At 42.1% G+C, this 24,864-nt stretch overlaps 1 protein-coding gene across 4 annotated transcripts in view; it reads left to right on the top strand.

The window, feature by feature from the left end:
- The window catches only part of CDK14 (cyclin dependent kinase 14), a 678,339-nt gene that overhangs the window by 526,302 nt on the left and 127,173 nt on the right, over window positions 1-24,864 (top strand). For 3 of the 4 annotated variants that reach the window (XM_073629653.1, XM_073629651.1, XM_073629654.1), the window contains 2 exons: window positions 11,163-11,302; window positions 24,383-24,524. In XM_073629653.1, the coding sequence (XP_073485754.1) occupies window positions 11,163-11,302; window positions 24,383-24,495 (253 nt within the window). In that variant the 3' untranslated portion in view covers window positions 24,496-24,524. The remainder of the gene's footprint in view (window positions 1-11,162; window positions 11,303-24,382; window positions 24,525-24,864) is intronic. The other variant, XM_073629652.1, reaches the window with a different exon arrangement.

The following is a 24,864-nucleotide window of genomic DNA, read 5'->3' as shown; positions in this document are numbered from 1 at the left end:
TTTCTTTCTTCTTTATTGAATTTTCTTGAGCTTTATTTAAGAATAACAAAGGAGTGAAGTTACAGCGTCCACATCACACTCTGCAACACAATACAACCAATTTACACCGATCAGCCATAACATTGTGAGCACTCACCATAACCCGTTGAGGCATGGACTCTACTAAACCCCTAAATGGAGAGTGAATGGCCTCACAAGGCAATATAAAATGTGTGCAAATCTATAAAATGTACCATCATCCAAGTTAATTGAGAGAGAATGTTTTGGGAGTGTGGGCCCCACCCCAGACTCGCCAAAGAGAAGGCAAGTGGACTATTTTGGTACATGTAAAGAAACCCCTAAAGGTAGGCTGTGGTATCTGGCACCAAGCTGTCAGTAACAGGGGTCAGGTCATTGTCAGGGTCTTGCAATGTCTCATGGGACTTGTAGTTTCACCACCGCTGGAGGGCCTAGAGGTAGGCAACCTTGGCCCCCCAGCTGTGGTGAAACTATTAAGTCCCATGAGACATTGCAAGACATTGACAATCACAGACATGACTCCTAGAGGCAGAGGCATGATGGGATTTGTAGTTTCAAAACAGCTGGAGTGCCAAGGTTGCCTACCCCTGCTTTTAAGTTCTATAAGTTGTGAGGTGAGGCCTCCATGGATCAGACTTGTTTTTCCAGCACATCTCACAGATCCTCGATTTGGATTGAGATCTGGAGAATTTGGAGGTCAAGTCAACACTTTAAACTCGTTCCTAATACCATTCTTAAATTCATAAGGCCAGGTCACCTTCTTCCATTGCTCCATGGTCCAGTTCTGATGCTCATGTGCCCATTGTAGGTGCTTTTGGCTGTGGACAATGTTGACAATGAATGTTAGAAGCTGATTGGTTGCCACTTTCGATTCTGGCTGCTCAATTTTAAGTTATTCCTCTTATTGCGTTAGTATATACATTGTGGTGTGCTGCGGTGCAGTGCCGGGACATGGTCATCCAGCGCCCAGGGCAAAGATGCCGAACCGCACTCCCCCCCCCACTCCTCCATTTATGATGTACAGGCTTAGAGGATCCTATGCTCAACAGTCACCAGCTTGTCAAAATTACTGCAGCTGTCACTACTCCTGTCAGCCTTGTAACAGAAGGAAAGCACCCTCATCCCTACAGTAAACCATTGCACCCAGGGTAGCCGCCCCTCTCGCTTACCCCTTGTTCCAGCCCTGCTGTGATGCATTTCACTCCACTGTACAGTGTTGTGGTTGCCATTCAAAATGAATGGCCTGGAACGTACCACCTCTTTTATTCATTGGGTTTTAGTTGCCTAACATAACATGTTGGTATGCAAATCCAATCTGCCTTGGAAGGGTCACTCCTCAAGACTGACACCCACTCATCGAGGCCTGTAGCTTGTCAATTAGAATCTGGCCACACCTAGTCCTGCCCACTTCTTTCTAGGTTTAAGCCTAATACACACTACTATTTTTTTTCCATTCGACCCTGCGGGCTGAACAAAAAAAAACTGACAGCTCAGGCCAGAGCCAATGTTAGTACTGCCATCTCCCCTGCTGTTCTATTGTATTCTGGTAGAGGGGCACCCCCCCCCCCCCACCAGAACACTTCAGTCAGCACTTACTATATAACCATTAGCTGAGAGCGCTGATCGGGAGCCGATCGGTGGACCTTTTTTGGTCATGCCCCTTCAAACGGCCAGCTTCTGTTGGACCTGCTGCAGTACACACAGGCCGAACCGGCCGATGCCGCCGGACATTTGGGCACATGTGTACTAGGCTTAAGACTATCGTACAGGAGCATGGATGGATGAATCTCCACTGTAGGCTATTCTATCATGACAACTGGTTCCCATTGCTGTCAGAATACCTGTACAGTTGTCTGGCTCCAGTCACTGTTTGGTCAAAAACTTTCCATCTGGCTCCTTTAATCTTCAGAACAAAGTTTGTCAAGCTTGTGAGAAGCTGGCAGGGCCATGCACAGAGAGCATAACGGTTGATTCCATAGGAAGTGACTGCAATTGAATCCAGGTTTGACCAGCTTTTACGGGTCTTGTCCCTCCTTCAGCCAATGACTGGACAGTGAAAGAAGAATTGGCAGACTGATGAGCCTATCTCCCATTGCACCCAGGGTAGCCGCCCCTCTCGCTTACCCCTTGTTCCAGCCCTGCTGTGATGCATTTCGCTCCACTGTACAGTGTTGTGGTTGCCATTCAAAATGAATGGCCTGGAACGTACCACCTCTTTTATTCATTGGATTTTAGTTGCCTAACATAACATGTTGGTATGCAAATCCAATCTGCCTTGGAAGGGTCACTCCTCAAGACTGACACCCACTCATCGAGGCCTGTAGCTTGTCAATTAGAATCTGGCCACACCTAGTCCTGCCCACTTCTTTCTAGGTTTGGTACTTGGTTTAAGCCTAATACACACTACTAGTTTTTTTCCATTCGACCCTGCGGGCTGAACAAAAAAAACCTGACAGCTCAGGTCAGAGCCTGAATTGGCAGACTGATGAGCCTATCTCTCTGCCACTCTGCTCTCTCCTGCTGTATACACGTCTCTTGTTAGTAAATGCGCCTTGCAGAACAGCTTTGTATTTTTTACAGGTTCACTATAATTCTATAAATTATGGGCTTTAGCGGTCATTGAGAGAAAGATGACTTTTACTGCGGTCTAGTTATACAAAAATAATATGTTACAATGACTGATGGTCATTTAAGTCTTCCATACTGAGCAGTAATGAATGCTTCCAACGACTTACCATGCAGAAACGTATTAACCTCTTCTGTGAATTGTATGGAAGATTCCTCCTGGTGAGGTCACAGATAATAGATAAATGTGTTATTATCTGTGAGTGTGGAGAATAGGGCACTCTAGATAACAAGGAGACTTTAACAAACAGTACCTGACTGGCTCTTGGGATGTGATTATTGCACCAAAGCAGCACTTCAGAAGCACATGCTATAGGAAAAACAAAGCGTGGGAAGAAGGCGCTTCGAAGTGCAGTAATAAAACACTTTAATGACAAGGAAGGGTTAAAAACACTTACATGATGAAAGTGAAAAACAGGCATATCAATGAATTCATAACGTCCAGCAGGAGGGATGGGAGTAAGACCGCTGCAGGTGGAAGTTCCAGCCATCCAGTGGTGGTAAATACTGTCTCTCTGATCCAAGATATGCCTGTTTTTCACTTCCATTTTGTAAGATTTTTTAAATGATCACTAAAGTTATTTTTTTTTTTCTTTTTAAATAACAAACATGTTATACTTACCTCCACTGTGCAGCTCGTTTTGCAGAGAGTGGCCCCGAACCTGGTCTTCTGGGGTCCCTCAGCAGCTGTCTCGCCCCCCCCGCAAAGACTCAACCCCTTCCTGCGAACTCCCTCGCATGGTGTTGAGTGCTTGCGGGCGCGCTCCTGTGAAACAGCCGGCGGCCATAACCGCTCACTGTATCACTCGGCCCCGCCCCCCTGGCGCGCCGCGTCATTGGATGTGATTGACAGCAGCGCGAGCCAATGGCTGCGCTGCTTTCAATCCATCCACTGTAGCCAATCAACGACCAGGCTGAGTGGCGAAGGGGATGTCGGGGGCGAGCGCGGGACTTTCGAAGAGTCAGGTAAGTAAAATGGGGGGGCTGGGCGGGCCGGTATTGTCGATGTTTTTTCACCTTAATGCATAGAATGCATTAAGGTGAAAAAAACTTTTACCTTTACAACCCCTTTAACCCTTCCTTGTCATTAAAGTGTTTTATTACTGCACTTAGAAGCGCCTTCTTCTCTGCTTTGTTATTATCTGCTGTCATCATTTTAATATTCAGCCACCTTGTAGCCAGCTGTCATGCTTGCGTTCACAGGCTTTTGACCTGCGCCAAGGCCATACTCTGTTTTGTTAATGAGGCCTTAAGGCTGGGAGGTGCAGCAGTTTGAGCCAATGGCTCTATTGCTTTGCACAGTGCACATGGTTACAAAAGGAGAGAACCCAGTGATGATCTCATCAATGTGCTACAGCTGTTCAATTATGAGTTGGGGTGCACCTTGCCCATGTTGTATTGCTTAGCTGTAGTGTAGTCTACAGAGGAACCTTGAACCCAGCTCTACTATTTTTCATGGATCACAAGGCTGGCAAAGAAGAGCAACAAATTAATTGGCATATAGCACAGTTTGCATATTTTTATTTCAACTATGTATTTAGCAGTTGGTCTGGAGTTCAGATTTAAGAGATACAGAGATGATTACACATCTGCCCTCACACAGACTGGTATGGGTTACCTGATCCTAGCAAACTGAACAAGTAAAGTTAACCCTGTCAAGCTGTGTGGTTAGATACACCTGAAAAGATAGGTAGGACCAAAGCTACTCCAGGAAAGAGGCCCACCTCAAGTCCAAAGTCACAATTACGATCCTGCTGCTGGCAACAATTCGTCAGAAACAGAATCTCTATGCATGACATGGCATTTGCCACTGCTTGCTCCTTAATCCCCACCATCCTTTCTATCTATCCTCATTCAAGTGATGAGACCACAGTTAACAGCTATAGGTTTTCGTCTGACGCACACCCAAAGCTGCCAGCTTCAACAGCAGTGTAGATAAGGGTTTCCGCATTCTCCCAGGCTTTCTTCAACCCATATAAAACACAAGCATGAGAGCAGCTTATGTGTTTCAGACAGGATGCCATGCTTAATTATAGCCCAGGCTCTGAATAAGGATTGATTTTCATTTAAAATATGTAAGCTACTCTTGCCTGTATAATGTATGGATTAAAGAAATTATGCAATTTGCCTTACATGCCTGGAATAGTGCCAACCTGCATAGCTACACCTTTTATTGTGTCTTTCTGGACTGTTCCCTTTACTTCTAATCTGCTCACTGTGCTTCTGATTCAAATAAAGAAGCTACATCTGGTCCATTGTTGCATCACTTTCGGTGACATCACATCTCCTGCACTTTTGAGCACTGCCCACCTACGCATCTTGGGCATCCTTTAAAGTGGAACAGCAACAACCATTTTCTACATTTAATTTCTCATATATACCCTAGCCCATTTCACCAAATTTCTGCCTCCTTCTCTACTTGCCCCTTGTGTTCCTTGTACAGCAGGACAGTCTCTTTATCTTGTTGTGCCTTCGTCATGTTGTAGCATTTGATACTTCCTTCTCCAGAGATTTATGGAGGTGTCCCTTCATGGAGCAGCAGACACCCCTTCAACATGCCAGATCCCCAGCCTGACAATTCAAAAATGTGCCTGTATATTTCTGAAGCAGCACAGACCACAGAAGGCTCCATTGTGAAGGTCTTATACACGAGCGGAATTTCCGTCGGAAAAATCTTGGATGGTTTTTCCAATGGAATTCCGCTCAAGCTTGCCTTGCATACACATGGTCACACAAAAGTTCTCTGAACTTTCGACCGTCAAGAACGCGGTGACGTACAACACTACGACGAGCCGAGAAAATTAAGTTCAATGCTTCCGAGCATGCGTCGAATTGTTTCCGAGCATGTGTGGTTTTTTGCGTGTCGGAATTGCAAACAGACGAACGTAATTTCCGTCAAGAACTTTTTCTGTTGGAAAAATAGAGAACCAGCTCTCAATCTTTTGCTGGTCGGAAATTCAGACAGAAAAAGTTGGATGGAGCATGCACACGGTCAGAATATCCGACCAGAAGCTCCTATCACACTTTTTTTGACGGAAATTCCGCTTGTGTGTACAGGGCATAAGGGTCTTACCTCTTTTCCATCCAACTGTTCCTATTTACACTCTTATGCCCTGTACACATGGGCGGATTTTCCGACGGAAAATGTGTGATAGGACCTTGTTGTCGGAAATTCCAACCGTGTGTAGGCTCCATCACACAATTTTCCATCAGAATTTCCGACACACAAAGTTTGAGAGCAGGCTATAAAATTTTCCGACAACAAAATCCGTTGTCGAAAATTCTAATCGTGTGTACACAAATCCGACGCACAATGTGCCACGCATGCTCAGAATAAATTAAGAGACGAAAGCCATTGGCTACTGCCCCGTTTATAGTCCCGACGTACGTGTTTTACGTCACCGCGTTCAGAACGATTGGATTTTCCGACAACTTTGTGTGACCGTGTGTATGCAAGACAAGTTTGAGCCAACATCCGTCGGAAAAAATCCATGGATTTTGTTGTCTGAATGTCCGATCAATGTCCGACCGTGTGTACAGGGCATTATTGATGAATAATCACAGGGAGGGGCCCATGTGCGAGATGGTGAGTCGCATGAGGGCTGTTTTTTGTTTCCATTTCTACTCTGTTTTGGACATTTACCATAATGGGTATTTGGGATGAAGTGTCCATAAAAACGCGTAGATAAAATTCATCTTTCCAACCACATTGTGTCCTAATAGAATTATAGATGGACACGTTTTCCATATGTGATTACACAAAATATAATGCAATATTATTCTAGATTTAATGTTAAAAATTAAACTTGCTACAAGAGATATGATTTGGGAGTTTCATTCATATTTTTTATCTTTTATATAAATAATAGATCCAACATTTTTGATATATCATCCATTTGCAATTTGTGGGATCTTGATCTTGAAAGTCACATGCAATTTGCACACTCAGTGGATTATCACAAGACTTACTGTGATGCCAGTGTAATAACTGCATCACCCTATCTCCGGAACTCCCTATTATGCCATCTCTCTGATGCCGAGAATGAAGAATTCAGCATACATGCGCCTTAGGCTAGATGTAATTGTCGTAGATGGATCACAGCATGCTGTGCTGCTTCACCAGAAAACGAAGCCTATAACTGCTCATAGGATTAAACTCCGATACGTTTACTGCCAAAATATTTTTGGACTAAAACTCGACTTTCAGAAGATTGGAGATTTAGCCACTAAAGCAGTATAGATCTGCATGCGTATGCTGTAAATATGTGGAAATTTTTTCATGGTAAAAAAATATTTGTACCTGCTGAGATTTGCCCAAGTCCTCAAAGTGCCGATTGCCGCTATTTCCCATCCAAACATAATGACCAGAATAATGATGACCAGAATAACTGTCATGGTATTGCTGTGAAGAGCTTGAAGAAGGAAGTTGTGTAGTTTAGTTTTGGGTGGCAGCTCTACTATGTGCTATTTTCTCATTGGTCAGCTCTATGATCCTGTGTGTATTGTATCATTTTTAAATTTAAGAGCTTCCAAAATGTTGTTCTTGATGGAGTGAGTGCACAAGTGTGCTTTTAACGTCCCTTAACTGCTTTGATTGATAGATCAAGGCAAATTTGCAGATAAAATCTTACTTCCTTTCACCTGCTGCCCTGTGAGATTTAAAGTAGATCTAAATCCAATCAGTAAAATCCCATATCAGCTGTTATTATTTAATTCCTGTCATTGTTTTTAATCTTTTTTAATTGCAGCTTTCGGTATGATCCTGTATTGAAGGTCCTTTTCAGGGACTTCCTGTAATGGGGTCCTAACTGTTCTCCTGCGTTGTCAACCTATCACATGAGCCCCTGGTGGTGACTACAAGCAACCATGCTGACACGCATGGTGTAGACTTGTTTCACAATTGGGAAGCTGCTTCACAGCAGTGACGTGCAGCCGACACTGGAGGGAGTGCATGTGGTTATAAACTAGAGGTTGGAGGAGCTCAGCAACACAGAGTTGCGAAAAAAAGGACAAAAAAAAAAAAAGTTGAAAATAGTAGTGCCTCTCTCACAAAAATCAAGCACATTAATAATACTTATGCCGTGTACACACGGGCGGACTTTTAGACCGGACTGGTCCAACGGAACGCATCCGTCGGACAATCCAAACGTGTGTGGGCTTCATCAGACCTTCAGCTGACTCTTTCTGTTGAAAATCAGACAGACTTTAGATTTGGAACATGTATCAAATCTTTCCGACAGACTCGAGTCCGGTCGAAAAATCAGTTCGTCTGTATGCTAGTCCGACGGACAAAAAAGGGCGCTAGGGCAGCTATTGGCCACTGGCTATGAACTTCCTTATTCTAGTCCCTTCGTACGTCATCACGTTCAAACCAACGGACTTTTGGATGGAGTGGGCAAGTCCAGTCGTCCGATAGTCCGTCGTAACTCCGTTGCAAGTCCGTCGGAAAGACCGTCACACGTTTGATGCTGAAAAGTCCGTCCGTGTGTACACGGCTTTAGTGATACTACTTTTGGTGACTCCAATCTTCGCTCTTTTGCAAAGCAATATTTTCCCTGGAATATTCAGCATCCGACACTTCCAGGTGTGTCAGATACCTATGTCTCCATGCTGCTCTTTGTGGTTTCACCCACTGAAGCCACATCACTACTAGTATAGTACTAGATGCTTTGTTATAAATGTTTTATTCAGTGAAAGAGTTGACCTAGGATGGACTTAGATTGGCAGATATTTTCCTAAGGACGAGCAGGAAGATCTAAAAAAAACCCTAAAAGAGTTGCCCGAGTTCCTGAACTTGCTGTTGTGCTTGACAATTGGACAGTGACAACTACACATGCATAATATTTTGATCTTTTCTTCTGCACCATAGCAGAAGAAATAATTGGGCTTGTTCACAGAGAGGTACTGAAACAAGCTGGAAGATCTCCCTGTGCAATAACGAGCGCCTTTCCAAAGGAGCACCAAAGGAGCTTATTGCCTTTGTCTGAGAGTTCAGAAACAGCGAGACAGTCTCAAGCAATACTCAAAATCCGAAACATCCCTTCTAATTGTTGGGTTGTCTGTGGCTGTCCTTAGAGCTGTCCTGGATCCATCATGTATCCTGCCAGTTTTGGCTTCTTCTCTGTTTCTTGGTAACACCATCTGCAGACAGAGAGTTGTCAAAGAAAGCATTTCCAGCATCCATTTAGATGTTCGTTCTTCCTAGGCTGGTAAACAATTTCACAGCATCTAAACAGATACCAAGGATGTGGTCTTTCATATAACACTGGAAAACATTTCCTGTCTCTCTTAGCTCCATACAGACGCCAAATCATCTCACCAGTTAACCTTACATCTGAATCGTCACTAGACATGTGCAATGCGTTTAGTTCCAAATTCGTTTTTTTAACAAATTTTGACAAATTTGTTAATCTGAAAATATTCGAATTTCCGAATATTCGGAAATTCAAAAAATTCTGAAATTCAAAAATTCGGAAATTCTAAAATCAGAAAATTTCTGAAATTCGACATTTTGGAAATTCAAAAATCCGAAATAATTTGGCTGTTAGTAAACGTAATGAATACGAATTTATTCGAAGTTACGAATTATCCAAAATAACGAATGCCATATCTAAACGAATGGAACGTAACAAGCGAATAATAAATAACAATAATAATAATAAAAACTTTTTATTATTATTTATTAATTTGTTCCATTCCATTTGTTTAGATGCGGCATTCGTTATTTTGGATAATTCGTAACTTCAGATAAATTCCTATTCGTTACGTTCACTAACAGCCAAATTTGAAAGGAAATTCCAATACCTATAATTTAATAGTTAGTTATTATTAGTTATTATTTCAAATTTTCGGATTTTCTTTCTTATTTTCGAATTTTCAGAATTATTGAATGTTCGGATTTTCCAATTTTCGATTTTCAAATATTCCGAATTTTCGATTTCAGAATTTTTGATTTTTGAATTTCAGAATTTTTGAATTTCCGAATTATCAAAAAAAACAAATGAAATGGGAATGAAAACTAACATGTCTAATCGTCACTGTCCAAGAAAGCATCTTTCAGCCTTGAGAGTTGGAAGTCCATATATTGGCCTTCAATAGTAATGAAGGTCAAAAGTGTGCTTGCTAAAGCCCATCTTGAGATGTTATTTGGGCACCATAAAGAATGTTACCCCGACATTTCATATTCCTGATATATGCTTGTTGTACCATGTACTTGTGTTAAAAAGTATCCTGTTCTCTTTGTATTGCTTCCTTTGTTTGAAATACCTGGGATTCCTGCCCACCCCCCTACTCTTCAAACTGACCATGCTAGGCATAGGAGCCAGTATGGTCAGTTTTTTGGCCGTGCTGGGAGAACAGCCTTCCTCTTCTACAATGGTCAGACTTCTGCTGACACTCTCCCTTGCTTGGGAAGATCAGTGTACTGCTGCTTTTCCACCCCCAGCTGTCTAAGTCCCTCATGCAGCTGAGAATAGAGACTATGTGATCTGTGTAAAATAATGTATTTATAGCCCAATAGGTGAAAATCTTATACGTTAATCGTAGAGTTAGTAAAATAGCTTTTGGGACCAAGTTTTTGGTTGTTGAAGATTCACAATCTACACACGTCAGCACCTGGTGAATATGGAGTTCTGTTGCTACTTTCAGACTCTAGGTCAGTGATGGCGAACCTTGGCACCCCAGATGTTTTGGAACTACATTTCCCATGATGCTCAACTACACTGCAGAGTGCATGAGCCTCATGGGAAATGTAGTTCCAAAACATCTGGGGTGCCAAGGTTCGTCATCACGGCTCCTCAATTTTCCCATCAGGGTGCCATGTTTTCCTTCCACTATTTCCGGGCCAGACACTTGGCAGTCACCATTTGGATGTGTTATCTTAGATTATCAAGCTGATTTATTTTACATTGGGCATCTACTACTGAAGACGTGAAGCAAAATTCGCGAAAAAATTGGGAGTGTGGAATCTGTACATAAATTATTATATGAATATGATGTAGATTGTATGCCAATATATGGTAGTGGTACACAAATCAGCTTGCTATTTTACCAACTCTACTATTAAATGTGTAAGATTTTCATCTATTGTGCAATAAATTCTTTTTTTTTTTTTTTTTTTTTACGCAAATGTTACGCCTCATTTAAAGTCCCATGACATTTTTTTTTTTTTTGATGTTGTGCATAAGATGTTAGGGGATGGAGGCGTGGCATCACTAGGCGCCAAATCCCAATTTTATTGTTTTAGAGATTGTGATCCCTTTAAAAAAAAAGAAAAAAAAAAGGTATTTATAATGTTTTTATATCTATACACAAATGTTTTGCCTTTCATTTTTATTTTAAATTGAATGGGGTGTTTACAAGATAAGTGTTCACGTATAATATAACTTTGTTGTTTGCCTACTTAGTAAAAGTCTCATGGTGGAATGCACTTGACGGACTACTTTTTCTATTTAAAAAAAAGAGGACAAGGTGATTGCTTCTTTTTGTATTTCTAGCTTATATTATCATTTTTTTTCCAGACTGAGCTATATCAATCATGCTGAAGATATCGCCTCCAAATTGCTCCAGTGTTTCCCCAAAAATAGGCTATCTGCACAGGCTGCTTTGAATCACGACTACTTCAGTGACCTTCCTCCACGGCTCTGGGAGCTGAGCGATAGTGAGTACATTTCCTTCCATTTATCTAAATTGTGGTTTTATTAAAAAAATAAATGAGAAACCAAGAAGGCAGCATACAAAAACAAAAACACTTGCAATGGCCTTGGAATTTTGGTTAGGGGCTCAGATAGCAACATAAATATGATGGCTATTCAAGCCCCTTGTCACTGTATCTAAATACAGTATAACATACATTTGGATAGTAGGTCCACTTTTAAGAAGCCAGTGGTTGGTTCCACCCTACAGTGATTGATATGAGATGCTGCTTGGAAGATGGCAACCATCGTAGCATAAAATGTATGCTTGCACTGGCTGAGAGCATATCAATAAATCCATATACCCTTCTATAGGCCCATCAACAAGCCACCTCCTGTGTTAGTTGATGAATGTATAGCAGTTTATGAAAAGTGGCAGTGCAGGCACGGTTGTTGGTGAGGAACGACTTCTTCTGCTAGGAGACAAAGGATTAAAGAGTCCACGGCGATGATATTTAGGTTGGTATTGGTCTGTGAAGGGGAGAGGTGAGTTGGTTTTAGCCAGGAAGCCTAGAATCAGAGCATAACTGCACAATTGTTTTGTAATATGCTGTGCATAGGTAGGTGCTTCTATGAAATGTCCTATGAAATGTTGTGACAAAAGCTTTAGCATTTGTTTACAGTGTGTCAAATAAAGCTACAAAATTATCTCCCTTTGGTACCACATTTAACCATATATACCCTGCTGCTACCCCTAGCCAGTCCTGGAGATGTTCCAACTAGCCTGACACCTACCTACACGTTTGGTGGAGTTGTCCCCTAAAATTTGTCCTTTAGGAAACAGTTTTTCCGTCTATAGTGCAATATGCATCTTAAATGCTAAGGTATGCCCTCGGGTGACTATCTTGTAGTTGGTACCTAAGTACCTCTCTAAAGCCAAGAAGTGCATGTTGAAACACCCGCCTATTAGTGGCACGGATTGCAATCTCGTGGCACTGGAGAGTAAACACTCCTTCACATATGGGAATGGGCACAAATCTTAAATGAGATCATGATCATAAGGACCCTGGTTTCCCCCAACAAGAATGACCTTGAAGCTGCACCAAGCTTGGACTTGTTGGGCGGGACATAGGGATTCTGGCTCATGTAAAGGCTAGGTTTACCCTTTGAAGCATGTTACACGTTACACTCATATTTAGGGTGTAACATGCACCAGTCCCCTCGCCCCCACAGAGTCATGTCATTCATTCACAAAGGCAGACAGCTTGTAGTTCTGAAAGGACTGATGAGCACCCCTATAGTACACTGACATGTCCCACAGCTCTGAAAGCCTATATGGAGGTATGGGCAAAAAAGCTGGAGGATATGTCTGCAAAAGCCCAACATTGCACCCATGATCAGGCTCCTGTGCAAGAGATAATGAATGCACTTTTTTGCCCCCCCCCACCACCAAAACATTTACCTGTCTCCTCTGATCAATCCAGCGCTGTGCCTGGCTCCAGGTCTTCTCCCTTCACTTCTCTTCTCACAGAAGACTCAGGCAGTACCAGGAGTCAGCTGCTATGAGTCAAAACCTGTGACGAGGGAGCAGGGGGTGTGGCTAAGCCATGATGTGTGTGTCTATGGATGCACACAGCCTGGCTTGGGAGTGTATCTGCAAGGATGCCCCATAGCACACAGCTTGCTATGGTGGCACTCGCAGGGAGAAGATGCAAACTGCACCGGCAGAAGGACAGCTAAAGCAGAGGTAAGAGACTGCAATATTGTTGAACAGAGCAGGTAAGTATAAACCCTTTTTTATTAACTAAAAAACAAACTGTAGTATCACATTAATGTGGCTGTAAACCGCAGCCTTTTTTATAAAAAAAAATATTAAAAAACCTGCAAGACAATGGCATAATGTGCTAGCATGCATCGCATACTAGCACATTATGAAATGCTTACCTTAGAACAAAGCCCTCCAACACCACGTTGTCACTGCTGACTGGAATTCCATATTCACCTGGTCTTCCTTCCGGGTTTGCGTCTGATTGGATGAGCCACAATGTCATTTCTGCAGCACAGAGCTCTAAAGGGGCGGCACGGGTAGGCCATCCCTTCAGAGCGTTTGCACCGATGACGTCGCTGCATACTGTGTGAATTTCTCCTAAACACTGCATGTTTATGAGCTATTCACTGGACCTACAGGTAAGCCTTATTATAGGGTTACCTGTAGGCACAAGTTAAAAAAAAAAGACTTTACTACCACTTTGAGGTTTGACAGCAGAATCAGCCTCTGGATAATATATATAATGTATTTATAGGTTAGCACAGACCTTACAAAACCAACCAATGGGACTTGACTATCCAGAATAGGGCATGCTGTTTGAAAACTGTATAAGCAAAGGGGTTGTAAACCCTTGTGTTTTTTCACCTTAATGCATCATATGCATTAAGGTGAAAAAACACCTGACAGTGACCGGCCCCCTAGCCCCCCCCCCCCCCCCGTTTTACTCACCTGAGCCCTGTATTTCGATCGGTGGAGACATGCTCTCCATCTCTCCACAGGGTCCTGGCTCTTGATTGGATAGATTGATAGCAGCGCAGCCATTGGCTTCCACTGCTGTCAATCAAATCCAATGATGAGGGCGCCAGGGGGCAGGGCCGAATCCGGCATTCGTTTCTATGGATGCAAATGCTGGACTTGGGAGTGCGCCCGCATGGTAATCCCCTCGGGAGAGCGCTTCTCCCAGGGGGTTATCTGATGCGGGGAGGAGCTGCGAGCACCACCAGGGGACCCCAGAAGTCGAGGATCGGGGCCACACTGTGCAAAACGAGCTGCACAGTGGAGGTAATTATGATATGTTTTTACACCCTCGTTTTTAATTTTTTTAAAATACCAATCACTTTAAGGTTTTGTAGGACTAGTGCCTTCTGCATTATAGGCAGATGTGGTGTGTGAGGAGCTCTGAAGCTGGCCAAACATCACTCAGTTGGCTAAACAAAAAAAAAATTAAAGTGGAAGTAAACCCATCCATAAAACAGATTAATTTCCGGCCTGTAATGGAAATGTAACACTCCCATTGGTTGCGCTCTCAACCAAACTGTCAAATCATCCAATGGCTGGTGTCATAACTGATCACATGTGCAGCATCATGGCAGTTGTAGATTAAACAGAGGCAACAATGGCAGCTTTCTTGGCTGAAAATGAGAGGGGGGTTACTTACACTTTAACTGATTTCCCCATCCACACATTCTAAGTTGATGGGGAAATCCTCCCTGCTGTATCATTGTATTCTGACAACGGCACTCCCCCACCGTCAGAATACACTGATCAGCGATACAGCCCATTGGCTGCATGTGCTGATCAAGTGGAAATTTTTCAACAAGCCCGTTCATGAAAAGTCAACTGATAACAGCCATAAATGGATTGAAATTCGCTCTCGGCTCCTGCTGAATTTCGATTCATGTATGGCCAACTTTAGACAGCCAAGTGCAAAACTTAAATGTTAGAATCCAATTTTTTATTGACAGCAAAAAAAAAAAATAGTCAGGCACCGGACTCAAAAAAAAAAAAAAATTGGATTCTTATGCCCCATACACACGGTCGGACATTGACTGGACATTCCAACAACAAAATCCTATGATTTTTTCCGACGGATGTTGGCTCAAACTTGTCCTGCATACACACGGTCACACAAAGTTGTCGGAAAATCCGATCATTCTGAACGCGGTGACGTAAAACACGTACGTTGGGACTATAAACGGGGCAGTAGCCAATAGCTTTCATCTCCTTATTTATTCTGAGCATGCGTGGCACTTTGTGCGTCGGATTTGTGTACACACGATCGGAAATTCCGACAACGGATTTTGTTGTCGGAAAATTTTATAGCCTGCTCTCAAACTTTGTGTGTCGGAAAATCCGATGGAAAATGTGTGATGGAGCCCACACACGGTCGGAATTTCCGACAACAGGGTCCTATCACACATTTTCCGTCGGAAAATCCGACCGTGTGTACGGGGCATTAGACTCAAGCTTTGTGATCCCTATCTACCTTTTTTTTGACGATTCACTGCTGAAAGACCACTACTTAGACTGATCCCTACAGGAGTTGAGCAGCTAAAGACTTTAACAGATCTCACACACCAGTACCATCTGGATCCTTCAACCTTGGGTTCCAGTTTGAGGGATCAACCACACCATTATCCGGCACCACCCTACACATCCAAGCCAGTCTCTTCTTAATATTGACAGTAAGCACTTTATCTGAACTCCCTTTTCTCTGCTTTGGCTGTGGTTGACCTAATCTGTTTCAGATTGGGCCACCAGAAGAACAGGTGACTTGTTTCTGATGTTCATACTGTGCAGAAAGAACAAGACATTGTCACATTAGAGAAAAACAACACAATTTGTCTGAGACAGAGCTCTGCGGTTATTCAGAAGAAAATGGAAAAAGTCTTGTACACTATCCCTGCAGCAACAGAAAACACAAATATAGAAAGAAGTATCAAGCCTTCCCCATTCTTTGAATTTTCAATGAAGAATCGGCTCCCTCTTGATTTAACGCAGTGTGACATCCAGAAAATGTAAAGATATTTCAGATGCTCCTTTTCAGCTCTTTAGAATTTTCAACATCTTCTCTCGACTTCTTTTATTTTTTTTAAATAAACAGCTTTCTAGCGACAGAAGGAAGCAAAACAAAATAACAAATAAAAGTGGGTGTTTGTGGTGATGACTTGCTTTATCTGAAATGAAAGGAACGCACGCAGGTGTCTCACAGAAAGATCTAGAACTAACTGAGAAGCACAGAGACAGTTGTATTTTTGTAGGCTTGTAAAAGAAAAACCTTAATGGTTTTTGGTCAATATTATTTAATTTTGGAGTTTATAAATTTACAGCTGAACTACAAGCAGAGACAATAGGTTCATGTTAATGCAACACTGTAATCGGTAAAATATGTGTTTTTTTTTTTTTTTTTTTAATGCAAGCAGTAATTGTATCTAAATTTGATTTGGTATCAGCCTCTTGGAGTCCACTGTATTGTAGAACAGCACAGCCCAAAATGAGAGAGGAAGAAGTAGCATAATGAGCCAATCAGGTGTGCTGCAGTGTAAGGAGCATACTGATAGGAGGACATAGCAGAGATGAACTCAACAGTGTGTAGTTTCATAGTTGGTGAAGTTGAATAAAGACACAAGTTCTTGTTCAGTATTTTTATTAAAGTTTTCAGGAAGAACAGAAAAAAAAATGGGGGGGGGGGGGGGGGGGGTGAACAATGGCAACCATACAGTAGGACATAGGAAGTAGAGTCATATGTATCGGTACAAATGGAAAAACAATAATAACAAACATGTGTAGACATTGCAAACCATTTCAATGGTTGAACTTCAAGGTTAGGAGGATCACTGACACCCTTGGACACCCCATCTGGGAACAAGCTGTGTGGCGAGGGGGAGAGAATTCAGCCAACCTTTAGTCTATTGTTTAAGTATGTTGTAGCTCAGTAAGGAACAAAAGTGATACAGTCAGAGTGGTCCTTAAATGGACAGGAAAGTAAACAGGTAGCACAACAGTATCCATAACGCATAGGGCATTATGTGTACATGTAGACCTTCGATACATATCAAGTATTGCAAGGTAACACCCAAAGTCCGGACATCTGGAGCATGTGGGGAGTGTTTAAATTGCCTCAGGTAGCGTAACTAACAAGTAGAGCTTACATAATGTAATGAGATAGCGCTTGTGTAGGAGAGCCTACTGGGGTGCAATAGTTAATTCCGGGAAGTTGGCTACCCATAGGGGGGAATAAAGACACCAGTTCATCCAGCTCAGTGCGTGTGTGTATGTGTTTATATCACTCCCATTTCTCATATCTCTGTACATTGCGTTTACTAAGGAACACTTCTAAAAGTGTTTTGAATATCTCTACACTCCCCATTGACAACACAAACTGTGGAAGGGAGTTCCACATCCTTACCACTGTAACCGTAAGGAACCCTTTATGCAGTTTGCGGTTAAACAGCTTCTCGTCCAACTTGATTGAGTGGCCACATGTCTTCTGAAGAGTCCTAAGATTGGATAGTTTTCTCCTAATGCTAGAATCAACATTTAGTTGTCTCTTCTCCAGGAAGAATATGCTTAGAGTTTCTCATCTGCTTTTCCTAACTGAGGTCCCCCAGCCCCCTTATTAACTTTTTTGCCCTTCTCTGAGCTCTCTTCAGTTCCAGCACATCCTTCCTAAGGCAAGGGACATCATACTCAAGATGTGGCTGAACCAAAGTTATGTAATGTGGTAGAATTATAGTTTTACCTAGGTGTCCCCTGCCGGCTCTAACACTGAAAACCACGTGATCAAACCCTGCCGATCAGTCGGTTCTCACAGCTCCCTGAGCAGAAAGCCAGTGACTGTCAGTCAACGGCTCTCTGCTGTGACCCTCCCCCCTGCATACTGGAGCGCTGGGTTGGGGGCAGGAGCGGCCCTCTCAGGCTCTCAGTGGCTCGCCGGTCCAGGCATGTGGGCAGATCCTGACTTCATTGTCACGATCTTGCCCGAGCCTGAATCGGCTCTGCTTCAGCCCGCTGTCAGCTGAAAATGGGTCACAGAACTGCACTCCTGTGATCCACATGATGAATGAGCAAACGAGTTTTGGCTGTACTTCTCCTTTAATGCATGCTAATAGTCTGCAAGCTGGAGCTTGGCATTGCATGCTATTATTATTGAGTCTTTGATCTCCTAGGACCTCCAGACCCTTTTCCATCATCGATTCCCCCAGAGATTCTCCCTCCTGTGACGTTATTGCCCTGCTTAGCTTGGAATCGTCAGCAAACACTGAGACTGAACAATTTATACCAACATCCGTATCATTTATGAACCAGTTAAACAGATTTGGTTTCAGGACAGAGCCTTGGGGTGCCCCACTTACAACCCTAGACCACTCGGAAGATAAACTATTAATCACCACCCTTTGGATGTTGTGCTCCTGTAACCAGTTTTCTATTCAGGTAGATACACTATTGTCAGTGCCAGCAGACTTCAATTTTCTAAATTAAGCATTTATGTGGTACTGTGTCAAATGCTTTTGGGGAAACCCAGATACACCACATCCATAGGTTTTCCTCTATCTTAATTACAGTTTACCACCTCCTAGAATGATTACAGGTTGGCTGGCAAGAATGATCTGTCATAAATCTATGCTGGTTGCTACTAATAGTACTATTTTCATCAGCAAACTCTTGTATGTGGTCCCTTGTCATTCCGCCAATAGTTTATATACTATTGATGTTAGGCTGACTGGTCTGTAATTTCCAGATATATATCTCAGCCCCTGTTTGGCAAAAAGCAAATGTGGTACCAATATTCAATCAGCTGGTACCATTCCGGTCAGTAAGCTGTCCATTAAAAATTAGGAACTACAGTCTGGCTATAACATGGCTAAGTTCTTTGAGGGCTCTCAGGTATAAACCATCATTTTTCACATTACGTTTTTCACGTCTCTTTTGAACACCGGCTGCTGTTAACCAGACAAGTAAATTCCATGTAACGTTACCAACAATACTGTCTTGCGTATGTAACTCTTTCTTTTCCTTTGTAAGAACTGAGAAGAGTGTATTTAATACAGTTGCCCTCTCTCTTGTGGCCATCCTTTATGGGGCCAATATGCTCTGACCTTGCGTTCTTACTATTAATATATTTTAACATTTTTAGGGGATTTTTTATTTTATTTTTTACTCTCCCCCACTATGTGTCTCCCATAATCTATTATAGCAGAAAGTAAAAAATATAGTTTTTTTTTTTTTTTCAAAATTGTTGGTCTTTTGTTTATAGCGAAAAAAATAAAAAATGCAAAGGTGATCAAATACCACCAAATTTGTGCAGCTGTGGCCATGTATACCTCAATGGGGGTCAGAACAAGTCCATGGAGCAAAATATTCTCATATAACCTTTTCGGTAACCATAAAAAACAATATTACCCTTTAAAAACCCATCCAGTCTTTTTTCTTTAATTCTGTGATTGATTCTTCTATTGCTAACTCATTCAATAGGGCATTTCGAATCTAAATAGCAGACACAGGTGGATTTTCACGTTACGGATCTTTTACTGAGCTTTGTGTTTTCCCAGAGTCCTCCCGCATAGGCCCTCTCCCCTCAGTATCACAGCAGATTATGCTTAAGAGCTGTCAGTGAGGCCAGCTAGGAATTAAGTAGGAAAATGAATTTTTTTTCTTCCTCCCCCCCCCCTCCCCTTCCAACGTTGAATGCAGCCTCCTCGGCTGTGATCATTTCCCATTTATGACATCTCAATCCGATCTGAATGAATGATTAAGAGCGCTCGGGATTTTGATCGTCTCTGAATTCAGTATTCTCTAGTAGTACTTTTCACTTAATGTTGAGTTATTACCCGGATGCCACTTAGTTTATCAGCCAGTGGTTAAATCCGGGGGCCTCGATCGGCGGCGGGAGAACGCCGACACATTATCACACGGCAGCAGGCTGCCAACCGCGAGCGCCTTGTCCTCGTCATTAACAAGTACAATGTATGCAGAACACCAGAGGGGAATTAAAGCCACAAAAAAATACCTCAGGGTGGTATTTTTAATATGAGAATTTAATTTGTAATTTCACAGATTAAGAATTTTGGCAGCAATAATCCTTTTATCAACTCACAGCAGGTAATTTGCAGAAGCATAACCGTAAGGAGATAGGCTCCAGCAGAAACACATCTTTGCATAACGTTAAACGACGCAAGCACTGAAACCTTTTGAAGGGAGGGAGAAAAAAAAAGATGAAAAATCATTTTATTTTAAAGGACGGGTTTTTTTTTTTTTTTCGTTAAATGCCTCCAGTGAAATTTGAAGTTGGAGGAATATGGCTTCTGTGCTGGGAAGATAATCATTATGAAACACATCCAGATGCAAAAAAAAGGAAAATGAAAAGCATTCTGCCTACATATGCAGAGAGCTTGGTTTTAAAATTTTAATATATTTGTTGTAAACACATCAAGGAAGCCTGTGGTATGTAATATAGCTGCCTTTTTAGGTCCTTTTAATTTCAGAAAGGAGTGACCACCCAGCATTTCCTTCCCATGGTATTGATGGGATATCCATATGGTACTCACACGTGTTGTCTTGAAGCTGGTAGATGTAGAGAGGCTGGCCAAAAAAATATAGAATTTTTCATCTTTTAGAATTCCAGGCAAATGGCTAACCTGCCAAAAGATTTGCAAATCCATTCTCCTGATTTATTCAGTTAGCCAGACAGCCTAGCCAAGTCTCTGACCACGAGCGCAATTAAAGAGTACACATTACTGGGGGTATCAAACGTCTATGGCCTACTCGGAAGTAGTGCCTATTCACAAAAAACTTCCATGCTATTTTGGGAATGTGCCCTTCAATCTTCAGCTACTCACAAGCAATGGTGCACTGCCACACGACTTCCTCTCAAACACTCTCAATGCCTATCACACTGGGAATCTGCTCAAAAGCTCCTACACAACTGGTACTTTTACTCCTGAAAGGCTGGCTACCATCTATCCAACTCCCCCCTTAATGCTGGTGAAATTGCAGCCTTACCGGAACATCCGCACAGCTCTGGTAGGCATGTCCCAACATTTCACTTTCTGGTCTTCTGTCTTTGCCTTGGCCTCCTCCATCATCAAACTCCCACTCAAACCAGACCCAAAACTGGCTTTACTGGGAATAGGCATGGACTCCTGGCCTGGACTTACCAGAACTAGAAGCTGGAAACAAGCAACACCTCCCGATGTTTTGACCACCGTACACATCGTAAATGAACATGCCCTATTCTAACTTATGTTCGCTAAAGCTCATCTCCTCCAAGACCAATTCCTCACTACTTGGTCTCTATGGACTTCTCATCCCTCCTGCGCCCTACCCTAGTCTCACAAAGCGATCCTGGATCTGCAACCTGCACCTCATTAAGTAACTTCACAAAGTAACCTACTTTTTCCTCTCCACGGCCTAGCGATATCTGCAAAGTTAATTACTTTGATAATAACCTACAATGCATCACATATGTACCCTTACTCATGCAAATTCTTTTATTACAGGGTGTCATACCTGCCTATCACCTGCTTTCCACTTGCCCCTTACTATTTTCCTACCCACTTTCTCACCCCCTTTACTCACCCACTTCTCTCCCTCTCTTTGTCTCAGCAGGTGATTGACAGCCTCAACTGTGCATGTTTTCCTATGAGATTGTGAAGGGGGGGGGGGGGGTGTCCACTCAGATTACACTCAGCTCCCTACTTTAGGCTGTGCAGTGGGTGACATCAGATTACAACCCTCTGCCTTCTGGAGCTGAGAAATGCTGTATAAATTCTGGACTTTGAATGGCTGTAGAGTAGAAAGGGCTGCAGATAAACAGGTACAACGTGTGTAGGAAGATTTATTTTATATCTGTATATCACCTGAGGCCAGTCACTTCACTAGGTATATGTAAGAATTTACAACCGCTTTATGGGAAAATACCCTATACCAGACTAAACGTACCAGTATTACTTTGACCAAAACTTCTATTTAAACAAACGCTACACTCCTTGGCCTTCTTTTATACACATTTAAGGTTTTTGTTGCTGTTTGTGTCCCCACTGGTGAAATCCACCCTCTCTATTTGTTTTAGTGGCCACTGTCAACAGGAATGAATAAGGGAAAAACTAAAATTGTTTTGGTGACAATTGGCTAAAGCTGATCATACATGGATCAAAATTTGTCCGGTTCATCAGGGACCGGCGATATTTGCGATCCATGTGTAGGTACTGTGGTTGAACAGAAGTGGATCTGCTGACCCTGTTGGATTTTCTACTCTCAAACAGTGCTGCAGGCTGTAGACTGCAGTGCTGATCAGTGTATACTGATGATGGGGAAGTCCATGTCACAGCGGGGAGGATTCCCCCATCCATTTCAAAGGTATCGATAGGGGAATCGGTCAGTTTTTTTCTTTCATCCCACTGGTTGAATAAAAACAAAAAACTGACAGCTGTATGGGACACTTAAGAAAGGATTTCCCTCACTTCAGAGAGGTTTCCTCTCACCTCTTGCTGTCCCTTGAGGCAGGACGTTAACGGAAAATCTCCCTATACAGAACTTGACAAATTGTATTTCAAATATACATTGATATAAAGTATCAGTAAATTCATCCCGCTATATAAGTTGGCAAAACTAACACAAAATAATTCATCCCTAAATTGCAATATTCCACGTAAGATAAATTCCCACTTTTTTTTTTTTTTTTTTTTAGCAATTTTATTTTAGTCATGTGACTCATATTCTGCTTTTCCGCATTGCACAGCCATGGTCGGTTCGCAGGGCTAAGCAGCATCACATCAGATGACCAAATCTCAATTTACTTTTAGTCTTAGTACTAAAATAGCATTTTAATTTTATTCCCATTTAGTCTTCTCCATTTTAGTCGACTAAAACTCATTTTAGTCATCTAAAATCTAATGGGTGTAGTTAAATTGTAATGCATTATTTAAGCATTTCTCTACAATTTCCAAACTCATATACTGCTGGAGTGAAAAATTAAATATGTTCTTATTTATGTTATTGAGGTATGAACATGCACTACAGACCAGTCTTAATTTTGGCATCAAATTTCAATTTAGTTTTAGCCCTAGTCTTTTGACTAAAATGCCATTGTAGTTTTAGTCGTATTTTAGTCGACTAAAATGGTATTAAGTTATTCGACTAAAATGTTTTAGTCGACAAAATTAACACTGCTTCCATCATACACAGCGGATTGGAGCATTTGCAGTCACATGACTATCGTTACCATGATAACATGATGATTTGTATTCTCAGATTGATTTTTTTGTAACTGTAATTGCCACCACCTGTAAATCAAAACAATGTCATAAAGTGATTGCAAATCAACACCTTGTAGAACAACCCATTCCGTTTAAAATTAAAGGCAAAACATTTGTATATAGATTGTGTATAGCTATTAAAAGAGAAGTACAGCTGAAGCCCGCTGCTGGCGGATGTCACAGAGCCGGTCCAGGCTCTGGAAGGATCGCGACCATTTGACCAGGATCCATCCACATGCCTGGACCGGCACCCAGCTCAGCCTCTCAGTGGCTGACAGTCACCAGCTCTGTGCTCATGGAGCTGTGAGAACTGAGCGATTTGCAGTGTTTGATCACTCACTTCTCAGCCTTAGAGGCTGTGGTAGACAAATGCAGCATCGGAGCGATGCTGCATCCACCTAGGTAAGTATGATTCTAAAATAAAAAGAAATCCCATACTTCTCTTTTTAAAAAAAAAAATCTAAATACCCTTTTTTCCCTTTTTTTTAAAAAAAGTTCACATTTCTTCTCTTTTCAGCTGCATAAGAGCTGGGGGAAGAGAAACAGCAGTGTATTGATCTTCCCAGTGAATGGCTATGCAAAGGGGGAAGGGGGGGGGGGGGGGCGGGTGTCAAGTCTGATCATTGGAGGAGAGCAGGCTGAATTCCTAGCACAGCTACAGAACTGACCAAGCTGTTATCTCATGGTGTGGTCCAATTTTAATAGGAAAGCAGAGGGATTGGCAGGAACACCAGGGATTCCACATAAAGGAAGCAATACAAAGAGAACAGGATACATTTTCATACAAGTACATGGTACAGCAGGGACATATCAGGAATATTAAATGTTGGTTTACATAATCTTTAATGAAGTTATATGTCATGTGGTTATGCTGGAATTGAGGGGAGCACGGGGCTCCCATGTGTAATTAGGGCTGTTCAGGAGACAGAACCGGAGCAAGTGTGGGAAGGTGGCAACGCTGCAAAGTGAAGATCATCTTACAGAGCATTGCCATTGGGAATGAGGAAGCCACAGGCATTTTACGGAAATGGTTTTACAGTTAAACGAGGGCAATTTTATTTGAAAAAATACATTTTGGGTTTACTAATACATTAAGCGTTCCTTATGCTTTACAAAACTAAGAAAAGGAAAGTTTTGACTTTAGATAAACTTTAAGTATAGATCCCGGATTAAATGACCTAAGAGTAACTCAGTATTGATGATGGCACCATGTCACCGCAACATTGATGTCACCACTGCGCTGTGCTTGTTACAACTGGTGAAGAGGAAGTTTTGATTTTCTGTATCTTTTCTCTCCTCAGTGTCTTCCATTTTTACCGTACCGAATGTGAAGTTGCAGCCAGAAGCCGGAGAGAGCCTGCGAGTGTTTGGGAAAAACAATTTCAGCAAAAGTCTCTCCAATAGCAAGCATTGAAAATGTATTACCATGTACGTGGAAGCCAGGTAAGTGCTGGAGGGTTGTCTTATTATGGGAATAATTACTGTACTCCCATTGCTGGAAAAAAAAATATATTCTATTTTTACAGAGTGTTATTTTACTATTACTTAAAGCAGTATTAAACCCAAAAGCATACATTTATTATATTGCAGGTTACCAATTCTTGGATGTTGATGGCTGCATTTGTTTTCTTTTTTAGGCTTTTTTTTTCTTTTATTTTCATCTGGTGATCTGGCCAGCTGTTTTTTTCAACAGAACAAGCTCTCCTGCACAAGTATCAGAGTGTCAAGACAAACCATTTACCACTGACAGGAGTGCTTACAGTGGTCAGCTTTTATTCATTTA

Source organism: Aquarana catesbeiana, linkage group LG05 (genome assembly GCF_042186555.1).
Source record: "Aquarana catesbeiana isolate 2022-GZ linkage group LG05, ASM4218655v1, whole genome shotgun sequence".
NCBI lineage: Eukaryota > Metazoa > Chordata > Amphibia > Anura > Ranidae > Aquarana > Aquarana catesbeiana.
This window is presented reverse-complemented; position numbering and strand designations above follow the sequence as displayed.